This window comes from Cibotium barometz, chromosome 31 (genome assembly GCF_041138505.1).
Source record: "Cibotium barometz isolate CiBa-2024 chromosome 31, ASM4113850v1, whole genome shotgun sequence".
Classification (NCBI taxonomy): Eukaryota; Viridiplantae; Streptophyta; class Polypodiopsida; order Cyatheales; family Cibotiaceae; genus Cibotium; species Cibotium barometz.
In genome coordinates this window covers 1,238,549-1,261,091 of record NC_141076.1, presented here as the reverse complement: position 1 = coordinate 1,261,091, position 22,543 = coordinate 1,238,549, and the positions used below count along the sequence as shown (strand labels likewise).

Genomic DNA, 22,543 nt, shown 5'->3' with positions numbered 1-22,543 from the left:
GAGATATTGGCCACCCAAGGCCTTAGTAAATAAGTTTTGGGCACCCAAGTGTGAATAAGGGCCAGTTGTATATAAGGTATTTTCTCATAATGAATGGGCACAATCTCCCTTTGTGCTTTGAGAGCTCTTGTAAGATTCCTCCCCAGCCTCTCAAGATGTCCAGCATCTTCCCTCTCTGTAATCAAATCCCTCTTCAGAAATATAAAAGATCTTGTTTCTACCTATTTTGACCTAGAGAGAGAAAATATTCTAGAGAGAGAATATTCAGATTTTGAATATTTTTGGATGGAAAAATATCTCATCTTATTAAAATAAGTTCCCCCGAAACAGAAGTTCAAAAAGATTTTCGGAAGGTGTGCATTAGAAATCAAGTATAATCTGTTCAAGAGGCCTTATTCTAGGGATCCAGATTTTTGAAAAATTTCAAATTAAGATTTTGAAGGGCCAATCAAATTCATCCAAATGTATGAAGAAGATAAATAGAAGAAATAAAGAAAACCCCCCCAAAAATGAGTAAATACTCACATAAGATGAAGAGTGGACTAAGGACCAGGACTAAGGACCAAAGGAAAAGCTAAAAAAAAGGATTTTTGACACCTCACAATGGGGATTCCCCCCTCAAGAATGAGGTTCCTACTTCACATGTGGGGTGGAGTTTTAAATCTTCAAAAATTGAGATATTTCATCTCTCCTCTCTCCTACTTCAAGTCTAGTTCCAAAAAGTAAGCTAAACTGACCTAAAAATGGTCAAAAATTAACCAAACTGCTTTGGAAAATTCTAGAATCAGTTTGCTTGGTTAGGAGCTCACTTTTTCCTACAAATAGAAGCCTCCCCATTTGTTGAAAAATAATAGTGTTTATGCACTGTTACTCTACTCCTCCCAAGAGCCAAGAACTATGAATTTCTTAATAATTCACTAGTTTTTGACCTTTCCCTCTTCCAAAGATTTGGTGGCCACTCTTGTTACAAACAAGAGTAGAACCCTCAAACCATCAAGCCAAAGGAAAGCTTCCAGAATTTATGTAAGTTAGAAATTTTATATTTTTCTTTATTCTTTTTATGCTTTTCTAATTTTTGTGTTGTTTGAAATGATAAATGGACGCTATGCCTTGGTCGAAAGGCTTTTCCCCTCTCTCATTCTTAAAATCAGCCCTTCTTTATCCTAGTTAAGTGATAATAGTTGGAATTAAACTTTTTATATTGTTTTCTCTTTTATAAGTGAATTTTGATTAGTCTAGATTACTTTAAACAAATTAGAGTTAATTTTTAAGAAAAATTAAGTAGGAAAAATTAAAAAATGGTGATTATGAAAGTGTTACTTTCATCAAAATGGATTTTTATGCATAAAAGAATAATTTTTTTTAATTATGAAAGTATTACTTTCATCAAAATGGATTTTTATACATAGAATCAAAATGGATTTTTATGTATAAAAGAATAATTTTTATTATTATGAAAGTGTTACTTTCATCAAAATGGATTTTTATGCAGAAAAGATTTTTTTTAATTATAAAAGTGTTACTTTCATCAAAATGGATTTTTATGCATAAAAGAATAAACTTTTTTATTATGAAAGTGTTACTTTCATCAAAATGGATTTTTATGCATAAAAGAATAATTTGTTTATTATGAAAGTGTTACTTTCATCAAAATGGATTTTTATGCATAAAAGAATAATTTTTTTTATTATGAAAGTGTTACTTTCATCAAAATGGATTTTTATACATAAAAGAATAATTTTGTTATTATAAAAGTGTTACTTTCATCAAAATGGATTTTTATGCATAAAAGAATAATTTTATTATTATGAAAGTGTTACTTTCATCAAAATGGATTTTTATGCATAAAAGAATAACTTTTTTTATTATGAAAGTGTTAGTTTCATCAAAATGGATTTTTATGCATAAAAGAATAATTTTTTTTATTATGAAAGTGTTACTTTCATCAAAATGGATTTTTATGCATAAAAGAATAATTTTTTTAATTATAAAAGTGTTACTTTCATCATTATTGATTTTTATGCATAAAAGTATGCATGAAAGAATATTTTTTTATTATAAAAGTGTTACTTTCATTATTATTGATTTTTATGCATAAAGGGATGCATAAAAGAAATTCTTTTATTATAAAAGTGTAAAAACTCTGTGAAAGAAAATCCTTTCATTTTATATTCTCTAAGATTACAATGAGAAAATTCAAAAGCTATCGATCGGAGGTTTAGATAAATGATTTCTCTTAGGAATTCGTGATTAGTTTTAAATTCAGTAAAGTAGTAATTGAAATATTTCCCTTTGATAAAGATAGTTCAAGAAGAACCTTTCCAGACTCAAAACCTGAATCAGACTCTAACCAAGACATAACTCCTTCGTCAATTTCAAGAAATGACAATGTGACCAGTTCCATAATCTACACTCAAATCACCCACCGAATCTGAAACTAAGTTGAGACCTTTGATTTTGATGAGGATTAAGAATTCAGAATTCGAGGATTCTGCTTGGGAATCCAGACTGTGATATAGAAGTCTTGGGATACAGAATTAAGATATACTCATCATATTCAAAAGAAAATCAAAACTGAAAACTTGCATAGAAACCCTGTTTTCTTAAAAGACTGTCTTACGCCAGAATGCTAGAGGGAACATTTGGTATATGTGTTTTCTAAGGGAAGTTCGGTTGCAAACAACAGTTGGCGGGGAGTGTTCAAAGGACAGCTCACGCGGCAAAGCCTGACTAGCCTCGGTATGGTTAAAATGGTGCGCTTCGGGTACGATGGATGAGGGCCGATGAAGTGGTCCTTGAGTGAAGTGCCAGGACACCTAAGGAGGATCCTGGAGGGTTCTGACCAGGCGATGCACGGGCTCGCGGTGCCGAGGACACCCATGTATATGTCGAGGAAGATATTGTATGATGGACCAATGTTTATTGTAATCTATTAGTGGATCTCATTGTTGACCCGTTGGTCAACGGAGAGTCCAGAGTGATCCTGTTTTGTGAGAAACAAAGACTCAATGGAAATTTTGAGTTATGACATGTGTAACTAGTAATTGTTTGTCAATGGATTATTTTATAAGTTAAAGTTTAAAGAGGAGTGTGTGCGTATCTGTATTCTAAAGCAAAAGTTAAGAAAGGCATTCAATTATGGGTGGGTGAGTACTTGTCTTGTTCTACTATTCCAGTGGTTGGGCGGTGGCTAACCCATGGAATCAATAGAGTTTTAAAACAATAAAATTAATTAATAGGAATACGCTTAGAACTTGAGTAGTTAATTAGAATCCTGAAGACTTCACTAAAGAATAAATCAACGGCGACTGTGCCTGATTCAATCGGAAAAAAAGCGTAGATTCCTTCAAGTTAAGTCTGTAATAGTTTTCCTTCTATCTGGTTTATTCAGATGAAGGTTAGTTCAGTATCTTGACCTCGTTAGAAAAATCCGTTAAGAAAATAAAAATGGTGGAATCGTCCCCGCTCCGGGCATGGGAAATTTTCTCGATTTCGGTTTTTGGAAGGACCACCAGCTTAGTCTCGTGCCGGACATTCGAGGGCGAGGCCCCGAGTGAGAAACCCTGCCCCGCACAAGAGGAGGGTATGTCCGCTGCTACCATCTAGGAATCTGGTGCGCAGAGAGGGCAGTGGGATCTCACAGTTGGTATTAGAGCGCTGTTGTAAATTTACGTAACAGCAGCAGAAATTGCTTAAAAATTTTTTTTTAAGTAAGTCTGGAAAATAATGTTTTCGCTTGTTAATATTATGTTGAATAAACTTCAAATTTTTTTTTGAAAGCTTATAAATTGAATTGGAAATTATAGATGGAAGTTCCATACTTATCCGGTATTCCCGACCTCACCCAGTCATAAGACATGACTGCGTTCGCCTTTAAGCATCTCATCTCTTCTGCTTCGACTCGAACAAGCCGAGAAAGACTCGCAAGCCATTTCGAGGATTTATATTTTCCTGACCCAGCGGAGAGATGACAACATAAGTGGTTTGTAGGGCAATATGCGAGAAAGACTCGCAAGCCATTTCGAGGATTTATATTTTCCTGACCCAGCGGAGAGATGACAACATAAGTGGTTTGCAGGGCAATATGTCCACGCCTCTTGTGACCGGCGTGCAATGTTAAGGCAGAACCTCTCATTGTTGGCAATGATTCTGTTAAAGCTGAAAATGGTACATGGTGTCATTCTATATCATTCAATGCCTCGGAATTTCAGACTTTCATGCCAAGTCTACAGACTCAGTTGCTTGGCCAAGAAGTGCACAACTTTTAGGGTCGCTATGCCTTCCACTACATGACAATGGGACCCCTCCAAAATTATCATGATGTAAGCACATGTGTGTTTTATGATTAACAAGGTAAGAGATCTATCTTGGACTTCTTAAATGGATCATTCGCATGGCATAATCCTTAACCACACAGAGACAATGGGTGGACAACTAGAAAGTGTACTTCTGGTATCATTCACAACGCAGCTACATGCAATTGGTGAGACAACACGGAAGTCAAGGAAAAGTTGGAGAGTAGACAAGGCTTGGAAAATTGGCCCCATGGTCGTAGGGCTATCCAATACAGGGTGAACAAAAAATTATGTGTCGAGTTTCTCTCCTCTTACTAGCATGGCACAAAAAGAGGCATAATTACAGGGGCGGATGGGTCCAAGAAGCCAATTTTGATCATAGAGAAGCTTATTTAAGATGCACTTCACCTGTGGGTTTGGCCCACTCAATTTTCCAAAAAGCTATAATTCGTGGGCATCTACCCACAAACAAAGGTCAACAATAATGGAGAGGATCCCAAGTTGAAGAAGGCTTGTAGGGTTGCCTCAATGATAATGGAAGTGAAGCTAGCTGACAAATATAACTACATGGATATACACAAAGTATTTCGCTTGCACAGAGGTGAAGAGGATGATTGGGTGAATATGCTCCATTGGTATTTCACTGACTACCTCACAAAGCATGGGAAAAGGTGGTAAACCCGTATCTCTTGACACATATTCTAAATCCACAATGTTGGGTTCCACTTTGAGAAGCTCAACTTACAAAACCCGAGGTGGTCCCCATGGAACAAGAAGTGTTACAAAGAGCTAGCCTTCGGGGGGTTCACCTAAAATATGTAAGTATGGCACATGAGTTCAAATGAAGGGGTTTTTTAATTCAAATATTTTAAGGTAAATTTATAGAAATACATTTACAAAAGGGAATTTTTTGGTTGATTTTGAAAAAAAAAGATAGTCCAAATTAAGAAAAAGGGCCATTTTATTCATCAAAATTTCACAAGTAAGGGGTTTTTTAAATACCCCTTAAAGAAGATCGCCTCGGTAACCAATCCCATTTTGAAGTTGCCAAATTTCTCTCTACCCTTTGAGGTAGTAATGCCAGTGGTTTTGCCCTGGGAGTTGCACTCATGCAGGAAGGTCATGCAGTGGCCTATGAATCCTGAAAACTCAGAACGCATGAGAGAAATTATGCTGTCCACGACCTGGAACTACTTTTAGTAGTATATGCCCTGAAGTTGTGGAGACATTACCTACTGGGTCAAAGATTCACTTTGATGAGAAAGATCATCAGAGCTTAAAGTGGATCTTCACTCAGAAGGATCTCAACATGCGCCAAAGAAGGTGGATGCAGACCCTGCAGGAATTTGATTTTGAAACTGGAACTACTTTTAGTAGTTCCAGTTTCAAAATGCCCTGAAACTACTTTTAGTAATATATGCCCTAAAGTTGTGGAGACATTACCTACTACTGGGTCAAAGATTCACTTTGATGAGACAGATCATCAGAGCTTAAAGTGGATCTTCACTCAGAAGGATCTCAACATGCGCCAAAGAAGGATGCAGACCCTGCAGGAATTTGATTTTGAAATCAAGTACCGCCCCCAGGCAAAGAAAATGTGGTAGTAGATGCCCTCAGCGGAAAAGCCTCCTTGCTTGCAATTACTGTAGTGTCAAATCCCTTGATTATTGAATCAAGAGAGAAGATCATGCACGATAGATTCTTTGGCCCTATTGCTACCCTACTTATGGAGGAAAGAAAAACTCCACAGGAGTTAAACCGAGTTCAAGGGTAAGAAGTGATCTCTGTAGTATAGCATCTTCGGTGGAAGAGGCTGTGTAGGCGATATCCATGTCTCTCGTGTATAGAGCTGCCATAGATCCTGTCTCAATACTCTGTTCCTCTCACTATGAGAGAGACGGATATGTGGTGCATCCCTGTCATACTGGAATGGTGGTAGATGATCCATGTCTAGGCCATGCTGTGAGAACCAATGTGTGACCTGTGCATACCATGATCCTCTGTCTCCTGCCTCAGCCAGCTGTCTAGATGCCTCAAAAGCTCTGTATGACAATCTGTCCTGTGGCATCTCTCTGAATCTGTCTAGCAGGCATATAGTCTGAAATATGGCCTCTACCATCATAGGAGGCGCAGCAAACTCTGCTCGGATAATGTCATGAGGCACTGATGGTTTGCTGCGTATCATGCGTGCCATCATGAGGGCCTGTGGTCTCTCTATCTGTGTCCACCAATGGGTAGCAAGGCCTGGCGCCCATACCGCTGCTCCATACATCAATGCCGGTGTGACTAATGTGTCAAATAGCCACCCCTTCGTCCGGGGCTCCTGAAAATGCGCCTGGTGGCACTGTCTCTCTAGCATAGCCAATGCTGCATATCCCCGTGTCAATCTAGCTCTGGCTGCTAAACCCATGGTGAAGCGTGTGGCTACTGCAAAGAAGGTAACCCCTAGGTACACGTATGATGTCACCACCTCCACCTGGCATCCTGCGAGAGTGAGTGTCAGCTGACTCCTGCCCTGTCTCGATGTATGAAAGACCATAACCTTGGTTTTCCCAAGGTTCACAGTAAGACCCCTCTGTGTGCAGAAATCATCGAGTGCATGTAGATGCTGCTGTAGACCACCTGGAGACTCAGACACTAATACAATATCATCAGCATAGAGCATAATATGTACTGAGGTACCTGCCAAATCAACTCCATCTCCGCCTCCCCGTGTAATGAAGTCAACCACCTCATCAATGTATAACCCAAATAGCGTGGGGGAAAGTGGGCATCCTTGCTTCACAACAATGGTGCTAGCAATAATCTCGGACATACCTCCTGGACATCTGACTCGCCCAAAAACCTGCTCATATAATGCATACATAGATGCCCCATGTCATATCTGCTGGTATACCAAGAGACTGCAGGCGCTGAAAGAGCCTCTCTCGTGGTACTGTGTCAAATGCCTTGCGGAAATCCAAAAAGCAGCAATAGAGCTTTCTCTTCCTCACTCTGGCCTGATCAATCATACATCTCAAAGTGAATACATGGTCAGTGGTAGAGAAAGCTCTCCTGAAGCCTGCCTGCCCTGATGAGCGTAAACTTGCTCGCTCAGCATATAAGCTAAGCTCTTGCTCCAGCACTGCACCATAGAGTTTGGCCAGCACGTGGCCAACCATAACCGTCCTGTAGTTGCTCGGATCGAGCATATCCCCTGTTTTGTGAATCGGCACAATGGTGTGCATCGTCCACTCCGCAGGCAAACCCTCTGCTAGTGCCCTGTTAAATAGGTGTGCAAGAAAAGGAGCTAAAGAATCTACTGCATATATGAGATGCTCACCCTGCAGGCCCATATGGTCGGCGGCCCGTCCATGCTGTAGGCGGCGGATAGCTTCCTGTACCATCGAGTGGGTAAAGAAGCTAGTTGTGGTAGGTCGAGGCTCCTGTGGCTGAGGTATAGGTGGCTGCTGTGGGGCATGGTATAGGCCCTCTGCATATGTGTGCCATGTCTGTGGGTCTGCAATAGGTGTCGGGATCCGGGGCTCTCTGAAGTGCCGCCATGAGACAGGGCTATCTCTACTCATGAAGAAATGAAAGATCTCTAGCTCCTGTATCTCTGCAAAGGCCCGCCTTTTGCGGCGAGTAAGTCTCCTCATCTCTCTCCTCGACTCCTGCTCTGTGATGGCTCCCAAGGCTCTCTGTATGCGAAGCCGTGAGTATAGGGCTGTGCACTCGTCATCATACCATCTGTTCTGGGGCATAGTCCCAGGTCTCGCAGGCTCTCCTCAGTGTACACGATGTGGGAAGCTCTGTAATGCAGCAGTGTGTAGGAGTGATGCCAGCTGGGCTGTAATGGTATCCATAGGTGCCAGGGGATCCATGAGTAGGAGCCCATCCTCTACTCTGCCAGTGTATATGTCTGCCATGTCATGTGTGAAGTAGATGGTAGTGTGTGGCGTCGGTATGTGGGGGGCTGGTGATACTGGTGATCCGGCTAGTGAAAATGCCAAGTATGTATGATCTGCCCCAATAGGACGAGGTGGAATGGAGAATGAGGTGACAAGCTGTGATGCCTCCAAAGACCCCATAATGTAGTCTACCACTGTGCCTCCGGTCCGTGTATGACCCCCATGTGGGAAGCATGTCAGCCCTCCTGATCCCGGCCACTGTAGCATCCTAACGAGACGATGCCTGGCTCCCAACTCTAGTAAGTGGTCTCCATAATGTCCTCTGTCTGGTCCAGTATCCTCTGATGCCCGACTAGCCCCTATCTCCTCTGGATCCACAGGGTGGAGGATCTCCATGTCATCATAGTCATACACCTCACACTGTCTGCTCTGTGTGTGGGCATTGAAGTCGCCCGTAAGAAATACTTCCCCTAGTGTAGAATAATGCATAATCTCCTCTGACAGACAAGTGTATGGCGAGGCTCCTGTCTCCTCGTCCTGTGGCATGTCCTCTGTAATGACATAGGAGGATCCTGATGGAGAAAAGTAACATAAAGCTATGTATATAACCCTGTCCTGTGAGAGCAGGCACCACTATCGAACCCTCCTCTTTAAAAAAGCATGCACGGGAGAGAATTCGAGTTAGCTCTAGGAGGAGGTTGATACTACAACAAAGGGATGTAGCCCAAAGTGAAGAAAAACCATACAAGCCCCTTTTCTTACAGTTGGAGGACATGGATACCACAACCAGTTGGGTGGTAGTCCATGAGTTATAAAAGGGCCTTTTACATTAGTTAAAGCCAAAGTACACCTAGGTAGAAGAATACATGAAGCAAGGGGAGTGGGAGGATCATGAAATGGAAGCCTACATCTCCGACCTCAATATCCTTATTGCCTAGATGATGGAGCACAATTTTCACATGTAAGTTTCTGCAAATCAATTATTGAAACAACATGCAAGTTTCTCAGCGAAGCTAAATGTGAAACTAATGGGAGAAATGGAGCAACTCACTAAGAAGGCGGAGAAAAAGAAGTAGGGGATCATAGAGGCCAACAACGCCCTCACTCAATAGGTTCATGAGATTGGCTCCCAAAAGCAAGAGACACTAGTAGTAGACAAGACCCGCAACATGCAACTACTAATTCAAGTGAGCCTCGAGAAGCAGAAAGATGAGATGGCAAAGCTGTAGGCTAAAACCCAAACCTAGCTGCTCAATGTTCAAAAAAACCTCACCAACACCAAGGATGATCGCAAGGCCCTAGAGCACTCGCTAGAGGACGAAGATATAGAGCTCAAGGTTACGTAAGCTGGGCTGAAAGCACACATGGCCGCATTAGGAGGGAAAATGGCACAAGCTAAGGACATCTATGAGATTAGTTGTGGGATCTATGAGATCCAAGTTGAAGACCTTAAGGCAACACTCCAAGATCTGCAAACTAAACACATAACGATGTTGGCAAGACACTAACAAGTCATATTGGGGTACTTTATAAAGAAAAGGATGGCCTCCTCCTACAGAATGTCCAACTCCAGGATGCTCTTACCACCAAAGGGGAGAAATAGCCCATGATTTGCAAGCTCAAGAACCACAAATTAATGCCCTCCAACAACAATAGCATCCACAACAAGAACCCACCTCGATCAAGAAGACGATATATATAGTAAGGTATTGGATAGGGCAACGCCACAAGTTGACCTTCCAGTGGTTCCTCGGGCCAGCTCAAGAACCACAAATTAATGCCCTCCAACAACAATAGCATCCACAACAAGAACCCACCTCGATCAAGAAGACGATATATATAGTAAGGTATTGGATAGGGCAATGCCACAAGTTGACCTTCCAGTGGTTCCTCGGGCCTCTCTTCAAACTTTTCCATCTTTTTTTCTTCACTAACTCTCTCTTTATGCCAATATAATATTAATTTAAGTGAGGAACTAACCTAGAGGTATTTGGCGCTTATACAGCAAAGTACTGTTGAAAATTATTTCATCCTCAAATGGACTTTCCCATGCACATTCATGCTTGTATTTGGCTCCATATGAAGCCCTGCATATGCATCTAGGAACTACATAATTTTTGCCTATTTTGGACATTATTTCAGATTTTTTTGCATTGTCGGCCAGTCCTCTAATTTGCTACTGGTGGCCGACTAGATCCTCTCCCACCTATATAAAGGTGTCTAGGCTTAGAATCATTATCATCTCTCTTTTCAGCTTGTGTAGTGATAGGTAGCATCTATGGGACCTCTCTCATGCTGCTCCACATGATGTACTAACTTTTCTGGTGATATTCAGTAGTGATCTTCTTTTCTCCTTTATGCTTACTGTCCATATACAGTGTTGTACAATTCTTGTAGCATTTCTTTGTGGGTGTCATAGCATAGTACCCATTCTTACATGGTATTAGAGAGTGGGTAACATCTACAAGGACCTGCGTTTTCTATTCCCATGCTGTTGTTGACTGTTTACAGCATATAGGAGCTATTCACTAGCTGTGTTTTCTTCATCAGTAACCTGCATTTTTCGGTGGAGTTGCGTTTTCACTCGGGACTGCCTCAAGTGCTACAATTTCTTTCTACAGAGCTGCTTTATAGCCTTTACCATTGGAGAGTCATACTACTCTCTTCTCTTTCTGGTTTCCTCCCACCCACCCTCTCTTCTAGTCTTTCTAATGGAGGCTTGAGCTCTTGGAGGTGATGGCTTCTGGAGATGACACTTTCTTCTTGAGATAGTCTGCTTCTTTTATTTTCAGATTCCCACCCTCCCTTCCCTTTCTTTCTTCTTTCTCTTGATGTGCACAGCTTGAGAGGAGGTACTTTGCTTCTTTTTTTTTACAGCTCACTTGAGTAAGATAAGGATTCTTTATTAGAAGACAGGGCTACTAGAGTATTCTCTGCTCCCGTTACTTCTCCATACTCTTATGCACTACAACAGTGGTGCTTAGCAGGTTGTCAACAGCAGCAGACCACCTGAGACAGAGGAGGATTATGTGTCGGCAAACATGGCTTCAGGAGACCACTTCTATACAGCCATTCCTTCTCCTATCTCTTCTCCCGCTACATCACAGCCTGGATCCCCTGCTCCCGCCGCTCCACAAGTGGTTCCTATTCCCAATCTTTCCTCTCTGAGTTTCTCTCATCCAGGTATTTCTCCCACCCCTACCCACATACCATGATGGACTTTCCCATGCATATTCATGCTTGTATCTGGCTCCATATGAAGCCCTCCATATGCATGTAGGCACTACATATTTTTTTGCCTATTTTTGGCATTATTTTAGATTTTTTGCATTGTCGACCAGTCCTCTAATTTGCTACTGGCCGACCAACTCCTCTCACACCACCTATATAAAGGTGGCTAGGCTTAGCATCATTATCATCTCTCTTTTTAGTTTCTGCAGTGATAGGCAACATCTACGGGACCTCCCTCATGCTCCTCCACATGATGTACTACCTTTTCTAGTGAGATTCAGCAGTGATCTTCTTTTCTCCTTTATGCTTGCTGTCCATATACAGTGTTGTATAGTTCTTGCAGCATTTCTTTGTGGGTATCACAGCATAGTACCCATTCTTACAAATACTACTTGCTACACCAATCCCATCAGTATTATGGTTCTGTTCACGGGGGACCTTGAACAAGGGTCATTCAATGTGTATCTACCCGTTACACCACATTGTGTCTAACTTTCGATCTTTGCGCTCGGATACTAATTCACTCTACTAACTTTAGTAAGGGGGAGGAGCCTATAGGACTCATGAAACCATTTATGACCAATTCTTTTGTAGTTCCCCTTCCTAGAATTCAAGAAAGCCTAAATTGGATGCTAACATACGGATGGGTAGAAGCTTGGGACACCCACCACCAACACCTACTATTACATAATAGTAAACTATATCATCCTTATGGTATTCTCTAACTTTTCGAGCTCATTTGTGCACACTTACAAAACTTATAATTGACCACATTAGTCTACTACTTTGACCAAGTGCACATTGAGTATCCCTCATTCCCTAAGGAAGAAGATTTGCATGTCTTACATGATTTCTTTATCACAAAGAAACCACTACCGCCTCCCAATGATGATAGGGATAAACAAGATGATGACGAAGAAAACACCTATCCAATTATTAATCCAATAACCTCTTACTTATCCACTATTTATGATAACAAAAATACGGATGATACTAGCACTCTATTAATTGAGAGAGACTTTCCTGCTTCGTCCTTTGATTTTCTCACTAACACTCTGGCAAGCCAGAGGATGAAGCAGACACTACGCAACATGAAGTAGATGTGGCTGGTTCTACAATCGACCCCATCCTTGATCTCCCTGCTTCTTCGGAGTACGAACAAATCATCATAAGAGGGAATCCACTTTTGAAGCCTCATCTAATGTGACAAGGTCTTGTACAGATAACTCCTTTTGACCCCACCACTCCAATCCAAGCCAATGCATATGCCACAGGGTCTAGCCCACTCATGTACAATACCCTCTAGTTGGTGAGAGAAGCTGGAGTCAGTACACCCCATTCTAAAATCATACAGTAATCAAATTTTAACACCTAGGGATGTGGCAATGCGCTAATAGCATTTCTTTTCCACAGAGATAAAATTTTGATTAGAACCTGGCTAAGAGAAAATCCCCGACTATGGACTTAAAAGATTCGATGGAAGGCAAAATGCAGGCCAACCCACTAACTAACAAGGAATTACCTTTGTCTCACGAAGAGGATTTAGAGTAGGTTGGGGGAAGGGATGACCTACCCTGAACTGGTCCAAACCTTGGTCAATCATATGGAAAAGTATTTTGAGAGTGAAGACACGAATGCAACACTTCCAGTGGTGCATAAGGGTTCTCAACCTCTTGTGATCCTTGATGGTGGAGCCAAATAAGTGTCATCACAAAATAATGTTCAAAAAAATGGGGTAACCAGCCTTAGACTGGACAAAACTCATGGTAAAAATGGCTGCTGTGATGGTACCATGTCGTTGCCTATGGGAGCTTTGTAGAACCTAAAGATGAAAGTATTCTCATTCCCTACTACCATACATTTGCGGTAATGAACCACGGGGCACGTAGATTCATACAATGCAATTCTTGTTGATAGTTCTTTTATCAAGAGTGCTACTTAAGGTAGTATACAACTAGGCCACTAATCACATTTACCTACACAATGATTCACAAATCCTGAAAGTAGATTCACCCCATGCGAGCTGCTCTGCTATCCTACTACCCTGTGCCAAATTTTAAATGTAGACTTCTCTCATCAAGGCTCACTAATATCATGCATTAATAATTAAAACGTGGCATATAAGGACTAGGATTTTAACACTAGACCTCTTTCTCCCATTCTCAAGATTTATCCCCACACCACATCAATTCCATTGAAAGAACTAATATATTTAATATATCAATAGCATCATTTTCGTGTGTATTTTTTGTGCGGTGGTGGGTGGCCAAGAAGTGCATAGCTTTTAGGGGGGCTATGCCTTTCACTACATATGACAATGGGGCCCCTCCAAAATTATCTTGATGCAAGCACATGTGTGTTTTATGATTAACAATATAAGAGATCTATCTTGGACCTCTTATGGATCATTGGCATGGCCGAATCCTCAACCACATAGGGACAATGGGTGGACAACTAGAAAGTGTACTTCCAGTATCATTCACCCAACTACATGGCAATTGGTGAGACAAGATGAAAGTTAAGGAAAAGTTGAAGAGTAGACAAGGCTTGGAAACTTGGCCCCATGGTGGTGGAGCTGTCCAATGTAGGGTGAACATTTAGCTTCGTTGAGAAACTTGCATGTTGTTGCAATAATTGATTTGCAGAAACTTGCATGTGAAAATGGTGCTCCATCATCTAGGCAATAAGGATATTGAGGTCGGAGATGTAGGCTTCCATTTTATGATCCTCCCGCTCCCCTTGCTTCATGTATTCTTCTACCTTGGTGTACTTCAGCTTTAAGTAATGTAAAAGGCCCTTTTATATCTCATGGACTACGACTTGCCTGGTTGTGGCATCGTCCATGTCCTCCAATTGTAAGCAAAGGGGCTTATATGGTTCTTCTTCACTTTGGGCTGCTTCCCTTTGTTGCAGTATCCACCTCAGCCTAGAGCTAACTTGAATGCTCTCCCATGCATGCTTTTTTTAAGAGGAGGGTTCGAGAGAGGTGCAGGTCAGGACTCTTGCGATCAAATCTTCTAGCTCTAATGGGTCCACCGAATGGCCAAGTGGGACAAAAGGGATTTATTGTTGCTGGAATGATTCGCTAGGTTGTTGGCTTTGGGCTTCACTCATAATGGTAGGCTGCTATAGTGGCACACTTGGCCCATCGGCTTTGTCTTGTACCTCAAGAATAGAAGGTTTAAGTGTGGGAGTTGAGAAGATGGTGGTGGGGAGCCTGGGGCTTCTTCTGCGGCGATGCTCTCATGGCCTTCAACCGGAGATCTTGTACCAATCTCTACACCACCAACCTCCTTGTATCTTCTAGGACTGTTGAACCCTCTGCACTGTATCATGTGCGTTCAAGGGGTATTTAAAAAGCCCCTTACCTAAATAAACTGTGAATTTTTCATGAATCAAATGACACCTTTTCTTAATTTGGACAAACGATTTTTTTTTTCAAAATTGATAAAAAAAACCCCTTTTGTAAATGTATTTCTATAAATTTACCTTAAAGTTTTGAATTAAAAAACCCCTCATTTGAACTCACGTGCTATACTTACATATTTTTAGGTGAACCCTCCCGAGGTTGCCGGCTCTCTTTGTAACACTTCTTGTTCCATGGGGACCACCTCGGGTTCTACAAGTTGAGCTTCTCAAAGTGGAACCCGACAGCGTGGATTAGAATCTGTGTCAAGAGATACGGGTTCACCACCTTTTTCCATGCTTTGGGAGGTAGTAGTTGAAATACCAATGGAGCATATTCACCCAATCATCCTCTTCAGCTCTGTGTAGGCGATATACTTTGTGTGTATCCATGTAGTTATATTTGTCAGCTAGCTTCACTTGCATTCTTGCAACCCTGTAGACAAAGGCTTAAGAACGTGTTTCGGTAGGCATGTGCTGTTGCTTTTGGTTAGTGGTGGGCCGGTGGCCATTACTTGTTGTATAAAAAAAGCTGCTATCCACGCCTTGGCAGTAGGCAGCTAATCCAAACACATGGCCGGAGGAGCTGGAGAAACCCTACGTCATCTGTCGATGGGCGGCATAGGCCAGCTTACAATCTTCTACTCGGGCAAGGTGAACGTATACGAGAATGTGCCGGCCGACAAGGTAATCAATCATATTTTTATAACACACGTCATTAATTAGTAGAATGGACGGCGCATTGTTCTTAATGTGCCTACTAGTTTAGGCTAACATGAGAGCGCTCACCTGCAGGCAAATGCTATCATGCTGCTTCTCTCGAATGGCAACAACAGCACTAGAAGTGGTTGCGATGATAGACCCAGCTCGTCGACTAAGCCCGCGTCGCAGGCGATGATCGACACAGAGCCCAGTAGTACAGCTAACAATGTCGGTGAGGTGTCCTCCGCACCTCCTCCATACACGATCACACAAGTAGAAAGAAAGCAGCGGCTGCAGCAGCCTGTAATCAAGCGATCCCAAGCTGGTATGCATGCTTGACATGACTACTCTCTGATCTCTTCGCCTCTCTCTCTCTCTCTCCCTCTCTCCCTCTGTGTACTGTGTGTGTGTGTGTGTGTGTTGTTGGCTGCCTTCTGACCTTTCCGTGCGTAATACTGTTTGCAGAACTTCCATTCGCGAGGAAGGCATCGCTTGCCCGCTTTCTGGAGAAGCGAAAAGACAGGTATAATCAAATCCAATCCATTAATACGCCCGTCTGATCCTGATTTTGCTCCCATATTGTGTACTTCGGCCGGAGTCGGTTTGGGGTTTTTTTTTCTTTTTTTGGGGTTGGAAGAGCATTAGTGATTCATGTGAGGTTCTGATTGATTTTGCAGAGTCGATGCAAAACTCAAAGAATCATCAACAGTCGAAGTTTCATGTAGCCCCCCCTGCTGCAAGAAGATCAATCTCTTCTGAATGAGGAGTCGCCACCGAAGACCTACACGTGGCCTGAAGTGATTCGCTTGACAAAAGGCCAACCTTCAAGGTCCATGATTTAAAGGCTCCCGAGTCCCGTCGTATCGGGACCGTTGAAGGGAACTCCAAAACAAACGCGTGGCTTTGAAAAAAAGTGTATAGTAAGCTCAGGCTTCAGCTGTGTGCCTCCTTTGAAAATCGAGAGGGATTTTGAGGCATGTGCCAAATTTAAATTTTGCAGCGCTACAATGTTTTTCTTGGGGTACTCATCGAGTCCTCAACCATGGAGGGGCTTAACCACCATGAGCAATTCTTTTGTACACACTTATTCATTTGTGTCAATTAGCTATCAAGTGTGGGAGTTAAGAAGATGGTGGTGGGGAGCCTGGGGCTTCTTCTGCGATGCTCTTATGGCCTTCAACCGAAGATCTTGTACCAATCTCTACACCACCAACCTCCTTGTATCTTCTAGGATTGTTGAACCCTCTATACTGTTGTTGCCTCGAGGGGTGCACTACTAATAAGAAACCCTATGTATCATGTGCGTTCAAGGGGTATTTAAAAAGCCCCTTACCTGTGAGATTTTTATGAATTAAATGACCCCTTTTCTTAATTTGGACTAACATGTTTTTTTTCAAAATCGATTAAGAAACCCCTTTTGTAAATGCATTTCTATAAATTTACCTTAAATTTTTAAATTAAAAAACCCCTCATTTGAACTCACGTGCTATACTTACATATTTTTAGGTGAACCCCCCAAGCTCTGGGCACTCCGATCACCAATGCCCTTTCTCAATGTAGAACAAACAAATGCGTGGTCGATTGCTTCCTCAACCACCCTGACCCACGACCACAGCCTCCTCCTCGACCCCGGCCTCCAATAGAGTAGCCATAGAAATTATCCGAACCTCCCGTTGTTTGAGTAAATGCCACTGCAGGATCGTTTTCCTCTTTATCCTTCCATTGAATGGGGCTTCTAGCTCGTTAGCCCATCCTATTATAATAGCAATCACTGGTATTATGAGAATTAGAAGTACAGATGGCACACCATTTCTTATTTAGTGCACACTCCATAGCAGGATGACCCGGATTGCGGCGCGTCGAGCACCAGACCTCTTTCAACGACTTAGGATTCCCCTGACACCGCCATGCTGACCTTCCCGCCCTTGTGGGTCTCCATGGTCGGTTTCACGGGTTCGGCATCCGAATCTTCGCTACTACCACTGTCAGAAGAATCCTCATCTGGACTCTCCTCATCCGAATCTTCAGAGGTATTGTGCTTCTTCACATGAGATGAGCTTTGCCTTGACTTCTTTTTGGATTTTTGGATGCTGCTGGGGTGTGATTTCGTCCTCCAAGGATTCTTTGGCCAAGATTGCCCTTGAAATCACATCTGGTAGCGCCGTCACCACCTTATCCATAGTCGCTAAGGCTGTACGGAGATCCTTAGACAAGCCCTTAAGAAAATAGTCATTCAGCACCTCCTGTGCTGGATGTTGATTTTGAGAAACTTGCTGCAACATGACCTGAAACCGAGCTGCATACTCCTCCACTATGCACTTGCCCTGCTTAAGCACACGTAGTTTTCCAAATTTTGGGCGACGGTCTTTTCCACGCAAAAGCGCCGTAAGAACGTCGTCCTCATTGCATCAAAAGTCTAAAAATGATACACGGGGTATTCCACCAACCATTGGGAAGCCTTCCCACTCAGAGTGGACTCGAACATGGATTCCATACGTAATTGATCTAGTGGGGGTGGCACATTAAGATTGTATGTCTTCTCAAACTGCTAGATGTGAGCATCCGGATCCTCAAAAGATTTCCCATGAAACTTTGCATACTTAATCTGTCCATGCGGCTGGGCCATCTGCTATGCTGGGGAAACTACCACTGGTGGCTGTGTTGGTCCTGAGAACAGCTATTGAACTGCTGCAGTTGGTAAACTCGAGGGAGTTAGCGACTACCTCTACGCCCACGGAACACGCGGAGGGGGACAGGAATGGCTGCGTAGCCGGGGGATTGCCGCTAGGAGTTGCATCCCACCCTGGCAACTGCGAAGAAAAAGAACAAGAATTATCCGTCGCATCATCGACATCATCCTCTGTATGATGACGCCGCGGCTGCCCAGTAGTAGGAACCACCAAATCAGGAGGTCCCTGTGAATGCATGCGCATGCAACCGCATCATCAAGAGCACATCGTGGTGGTCTCCAAGTGTATTACGCACTTAAACACTACTACAATAATATGGGAATGATTACTCTCTTAGTATACAGCATCAATTAAAAAGGCAGTTGTTACTGATAAATGAATATAGAGCTGATTATACACAGTGCGACATGATTAATGCGTCACTAACACAGACTGCTAAATTATTGCAATTATTGATTGCTTGATTGCCCCTGAATACACAAACATATAGTCTTTAAAATAGTTACATGGTCGCAGGATTCAAACAGGTCCGTATCCCATTTGAGATACGTGGACGGTGGAGACAGCATTTATGAATATGCTGAATGTACATCCGAGTGGGAAAGTCAAGGGGGATCCACTCCGCGCGTGGGCATTGACGTGGTCTACATATCTCAATCGAGATAGAGCGAGGTGGCGGTGACATGTATTTGTGACGTGGATGGTGACTTGCCTCTCGAGCCTACTGGCATGGCGGTTGTTGATATCTCGATCAAGATATGGGGCTTTTGGCTCAGGAGGGACGTGTCATGTTTTTATTGATGGGTGGCAATATCTCGATCGAGATACTTCGCCCAAGAGTCTTTCTCATTGCATCGATGTCCCAGTTTAGAGAGAGTGAATGAAAGTAAGGACCCTCACCTTGCAACCACCCATTGGTTTTGTTAAAAAATATTCTTAATTTCAAACTCTCTAGTTTTTTTTTGGGGGGGGAGTGGAAATTGGAATAATTAATAATGGGGTGCATGTTCAATAAAACAAAGACACGTTACATAAGCAAATTGCAATGCATGTGGAGAAATTGCCTCCGTCGGGGCCCTCTCAATGCATCACCAACGTAAAGTTTCATTGGCTAGACTCCTTCCAGCCTGAAACCAAGGGGACAAGGCACAAGCCTAAGGCTTAAGCATGTAAGACCTTATTAGGGAGTTTGGGAAAATCCCAATTTCCATTTTGTAGGATCAAAAAATGGGGAGCATGGTAAACCCTTTTAAGATTTTGTCAAAACCCCCTCATGTGACATATCGTTGGAAAGATCTTGAAGAGTAGGCTCTAAATCCACATTCTCCGACAACGTTCGAGTTGGTGTACTCAAGATACACCAAAAAGCAGATTGAGAAGAAAATTCCCAAAGTAATGGGATTTTTCCAAATCCTCTAATATGGTCTTATGTGTTTCTTTAGGCATGTGTTGTTTCTTTTGGCTACTAATGGGCCGGTGGCCATTACGCATTGGAGCATATCTACTTGTTGTATATAAAAGCTGCTTATCCACGCCTTGGTAAGCAGCTAATCCAAACTCAACCACACCACAGAGAAATCTTCCTAATAGATATTCACCATTCTGACAAATTTCATCCGTGCATCCATCCCGTCCATAGTAGTTTTTTTCCCGTCCACCTAATTCTGTCCTCACATCTATCAACATGCTTCTGAGCTACCATATTGAAGTCCCCCATTAATGATACATGGGGAATAAATATCCAACCTAGAAATCCAATCGCACATCTCCCCTCTAATCTTATGACTATGAGCTCCATATATATTGATTATACATACCTTCTCTTCATCTGCTTGAACCCCCACAACTAAGATTCTACCATTGGGGTGATTAGCAATAATACTAGGTTTTAAGTCCTTAGGTCAAAAACCCACTAAAGCCTAGATTCACTCCCGCATACAAAACCATCTAATCTCTAAAATTTTCCTTTCTCCAACACTTCATACCAAATAGATTATGTTCGTGAATTGCCATGATTATTGACAACCCCCAAGCCTTCACTAAAACCACCAAAAGACTCAGTTCTTCTTCGTGTCTCTTAATCCCTTAACATTCCAAGTGCACCCATTACTTCACTTTTCCTAATCATTCTAGGGAAGTGGCCGGAACCATCTCCACTTCAGCTTCCTCTTCCCCAGCCAATCTTTCCCTTTGCTCCCCCCCCTCCTCGCTGCTCTTTGGATGTTGTTTCAACTTGCAAGGTAAATCTCCCCATGGAAGACATTTCACTCTATCATCTCCTCCTAGTGGACTAAATGGATTGGAATAAAAACATGGACCTAAACCTTCTAGGGATTTTCCCTTGTTCCTCGGATTCCCCTCCCTCTATGACCATCTTCCCATTCCCCTTCTCCTCTTTATCATCCTGTCTATCACTAGTCCCAACTTTTGTTGAGATGTCAAGATCAACATGAGCTGACACTCATCAGGCGCCTGTGTGACTGGTCGACGTTTACATCACTGGTAGGTTTGGTAGCTGGCACCGACATATCTTTGCCAGATATTCTAGAGTTGGACTACACTGACTAGTCCCACACCTACCCCCCACACCACTTTAGCGTGTTCACATTATGGACCACTTGTATGTACTCTAGTACGTGTGTTAGTCACTTTATCTCTTTAGTAGACCTCTTTTGTTAAAGAAGAAGAAGATCAATTTTTAGCCTCTCATCTTGTGTGTTCTCTTCTAGGGTTTGTGTGAGTGTGTGTGTGCTTGTTGTAAGAGCTCAAGCTCTCTTCTAGGGTTTGTGTCAGTGTGTGTGCTTGTAAGAGCTCAAGCTCTCTTCCTCCTTGCATCTTTTCATGGTATCAGAGCCTAGTTGATGCTAAGGAGTTGAGCGGCAAGAAAGAGAAGAATAGGAAGCGGTAAGAGAGTAAGAGCTGCACCTACTCTTCCCCCTTTGTGTTGGCTACTACACCCTTGTCGGGAGAGCTATTCGGGAGGCACCGGGGCAGATGAACTCCGATTGAGGAAATTTCTTTGTGGGAGTGGAGCTGCAGGGCAACTATACTGTCCTTTCAGAGACTGGTTGTGCATACATTGTGTGTTACAAGTTCTATTGGGTGTATGTATGCAAGTTGAGGTCACTGGTTGTGACAGTTTGGGTGTACCATAATAGCACTGTGCCGAGAATACAGCAGCTTGTGTAGGTCAAACATGAGTGCTATTTATGGTGAGTCTGTGTTGCAAACAAGATGTCAAATGATGAAATTAACCAGATTGTTGCAGAGAGGCTTGACAAGAACAACTTCCATGCTTGGAGATTTAGATTAACAAATTTCCTGATGGAAAAAGGCTATTGGGACTACATTGAAGGTGAACAAGAGGATGCCACTAGAGATACCAGAGATTAATCCAACTGTTGCAGATGTAAAAGAATATAAGGATTGGAATCAAGGAGCAAGGAAAGTCATGTATTAGCTTTCTATTAACATACATGATACTATGATTAGGCATATACAGGATGCCAAGTCACCCAAGGAGGCATGGGACACCTTGGTGAAGCTGTATGAAACAAACACCAAGGCAAAAAAGATTTAGTTAAAGAATGAGCTTCATACTATGGAGAAGATAAACATGTCTGTGAATGATCATGCCCTGAAGATCAAGGGCATTATGGAATCCCTTGCATCTATTGGTGTTTCTGTATGATGATGATAAGGTGGAAGTGTGTTAACGTAGTCTTGGGCCACAATTTGGGCCACAATGCAAGGCATTCAAGACATCTATTCAGACTTAGGAGAACATTCCCAACTTTATAGATTTGGTGTCAATGTTAATCATTGAAGAAAAGAGTTTGGGTGAAGACTAGTTTTCATAAAACAAAAACAATTCAGAGCAGCAGGCCTCCTACACAAGTTCAAGTAGAGGACAGGGTAGAGGTCGTGGAAATGTGGGTGGCCGAACAAGTAATCAAAATTATGGTCAGCAGCAGCAACAACAGTCCCAGGATTCACAACAATAACACATAAGTGAAAGAGATTAGTTTAGAGGCAGGGGGAGTCAAAGAGGTCATGGTAATTGGCAAAGGCAGTATAATGATACACGAGGTTGTTTTTACTATGGTAAGCTTGGACATGTGCACGAAGATTGCTATAAGAAGCAGAATGACATGCAAAATGAAAAAGTGCAGCAAAATAACTATGCGTTCTCTAGCAGAAATAATGAGGATAATGAGAGGTTGTTTGTTATGCAACATGTAGTTAATGTTGTGTTTGGAAATAATGTAGCAGCATGAAAGGATGATGTATGGTATATTGATTTAGGTGCTTCGAATAACATGACAAGTCA

At 42.3% G+C, this 22,543-nt stretch overlaps 1 protein-coding gene across 1 annotated transcript; it reads left to right on the top strand.

The window, feature by feature from the left end:
* The first annotated feature begins 15,391 nt into the window (after nt 1–15,391).
* On the top strand, nt 15,392–16,874 carry LOC147620375 (protein TIFY 10a-like). Its single transcript, XM_086825391.1, has 4 exons — nt 15,392–15,508; nt 15,617–15,848; nt 15,989–16,046; nt 16,201–16,874. The coding sequence occupies exons 1-4, from the start codon at nt 15,395–15,397 to the stop codon at nt 16,280–16,282; spliced, it is 486 nt and encodes a 161-aa protein (XP_086681517.1). The 5' UTR covers nt 15,392–15,394; the 3' UTR covers nt 16,283–16,874.
* The last annotated feature ends 5,669 nt before the right edge of the window (nt 16,875–22,543 follow it).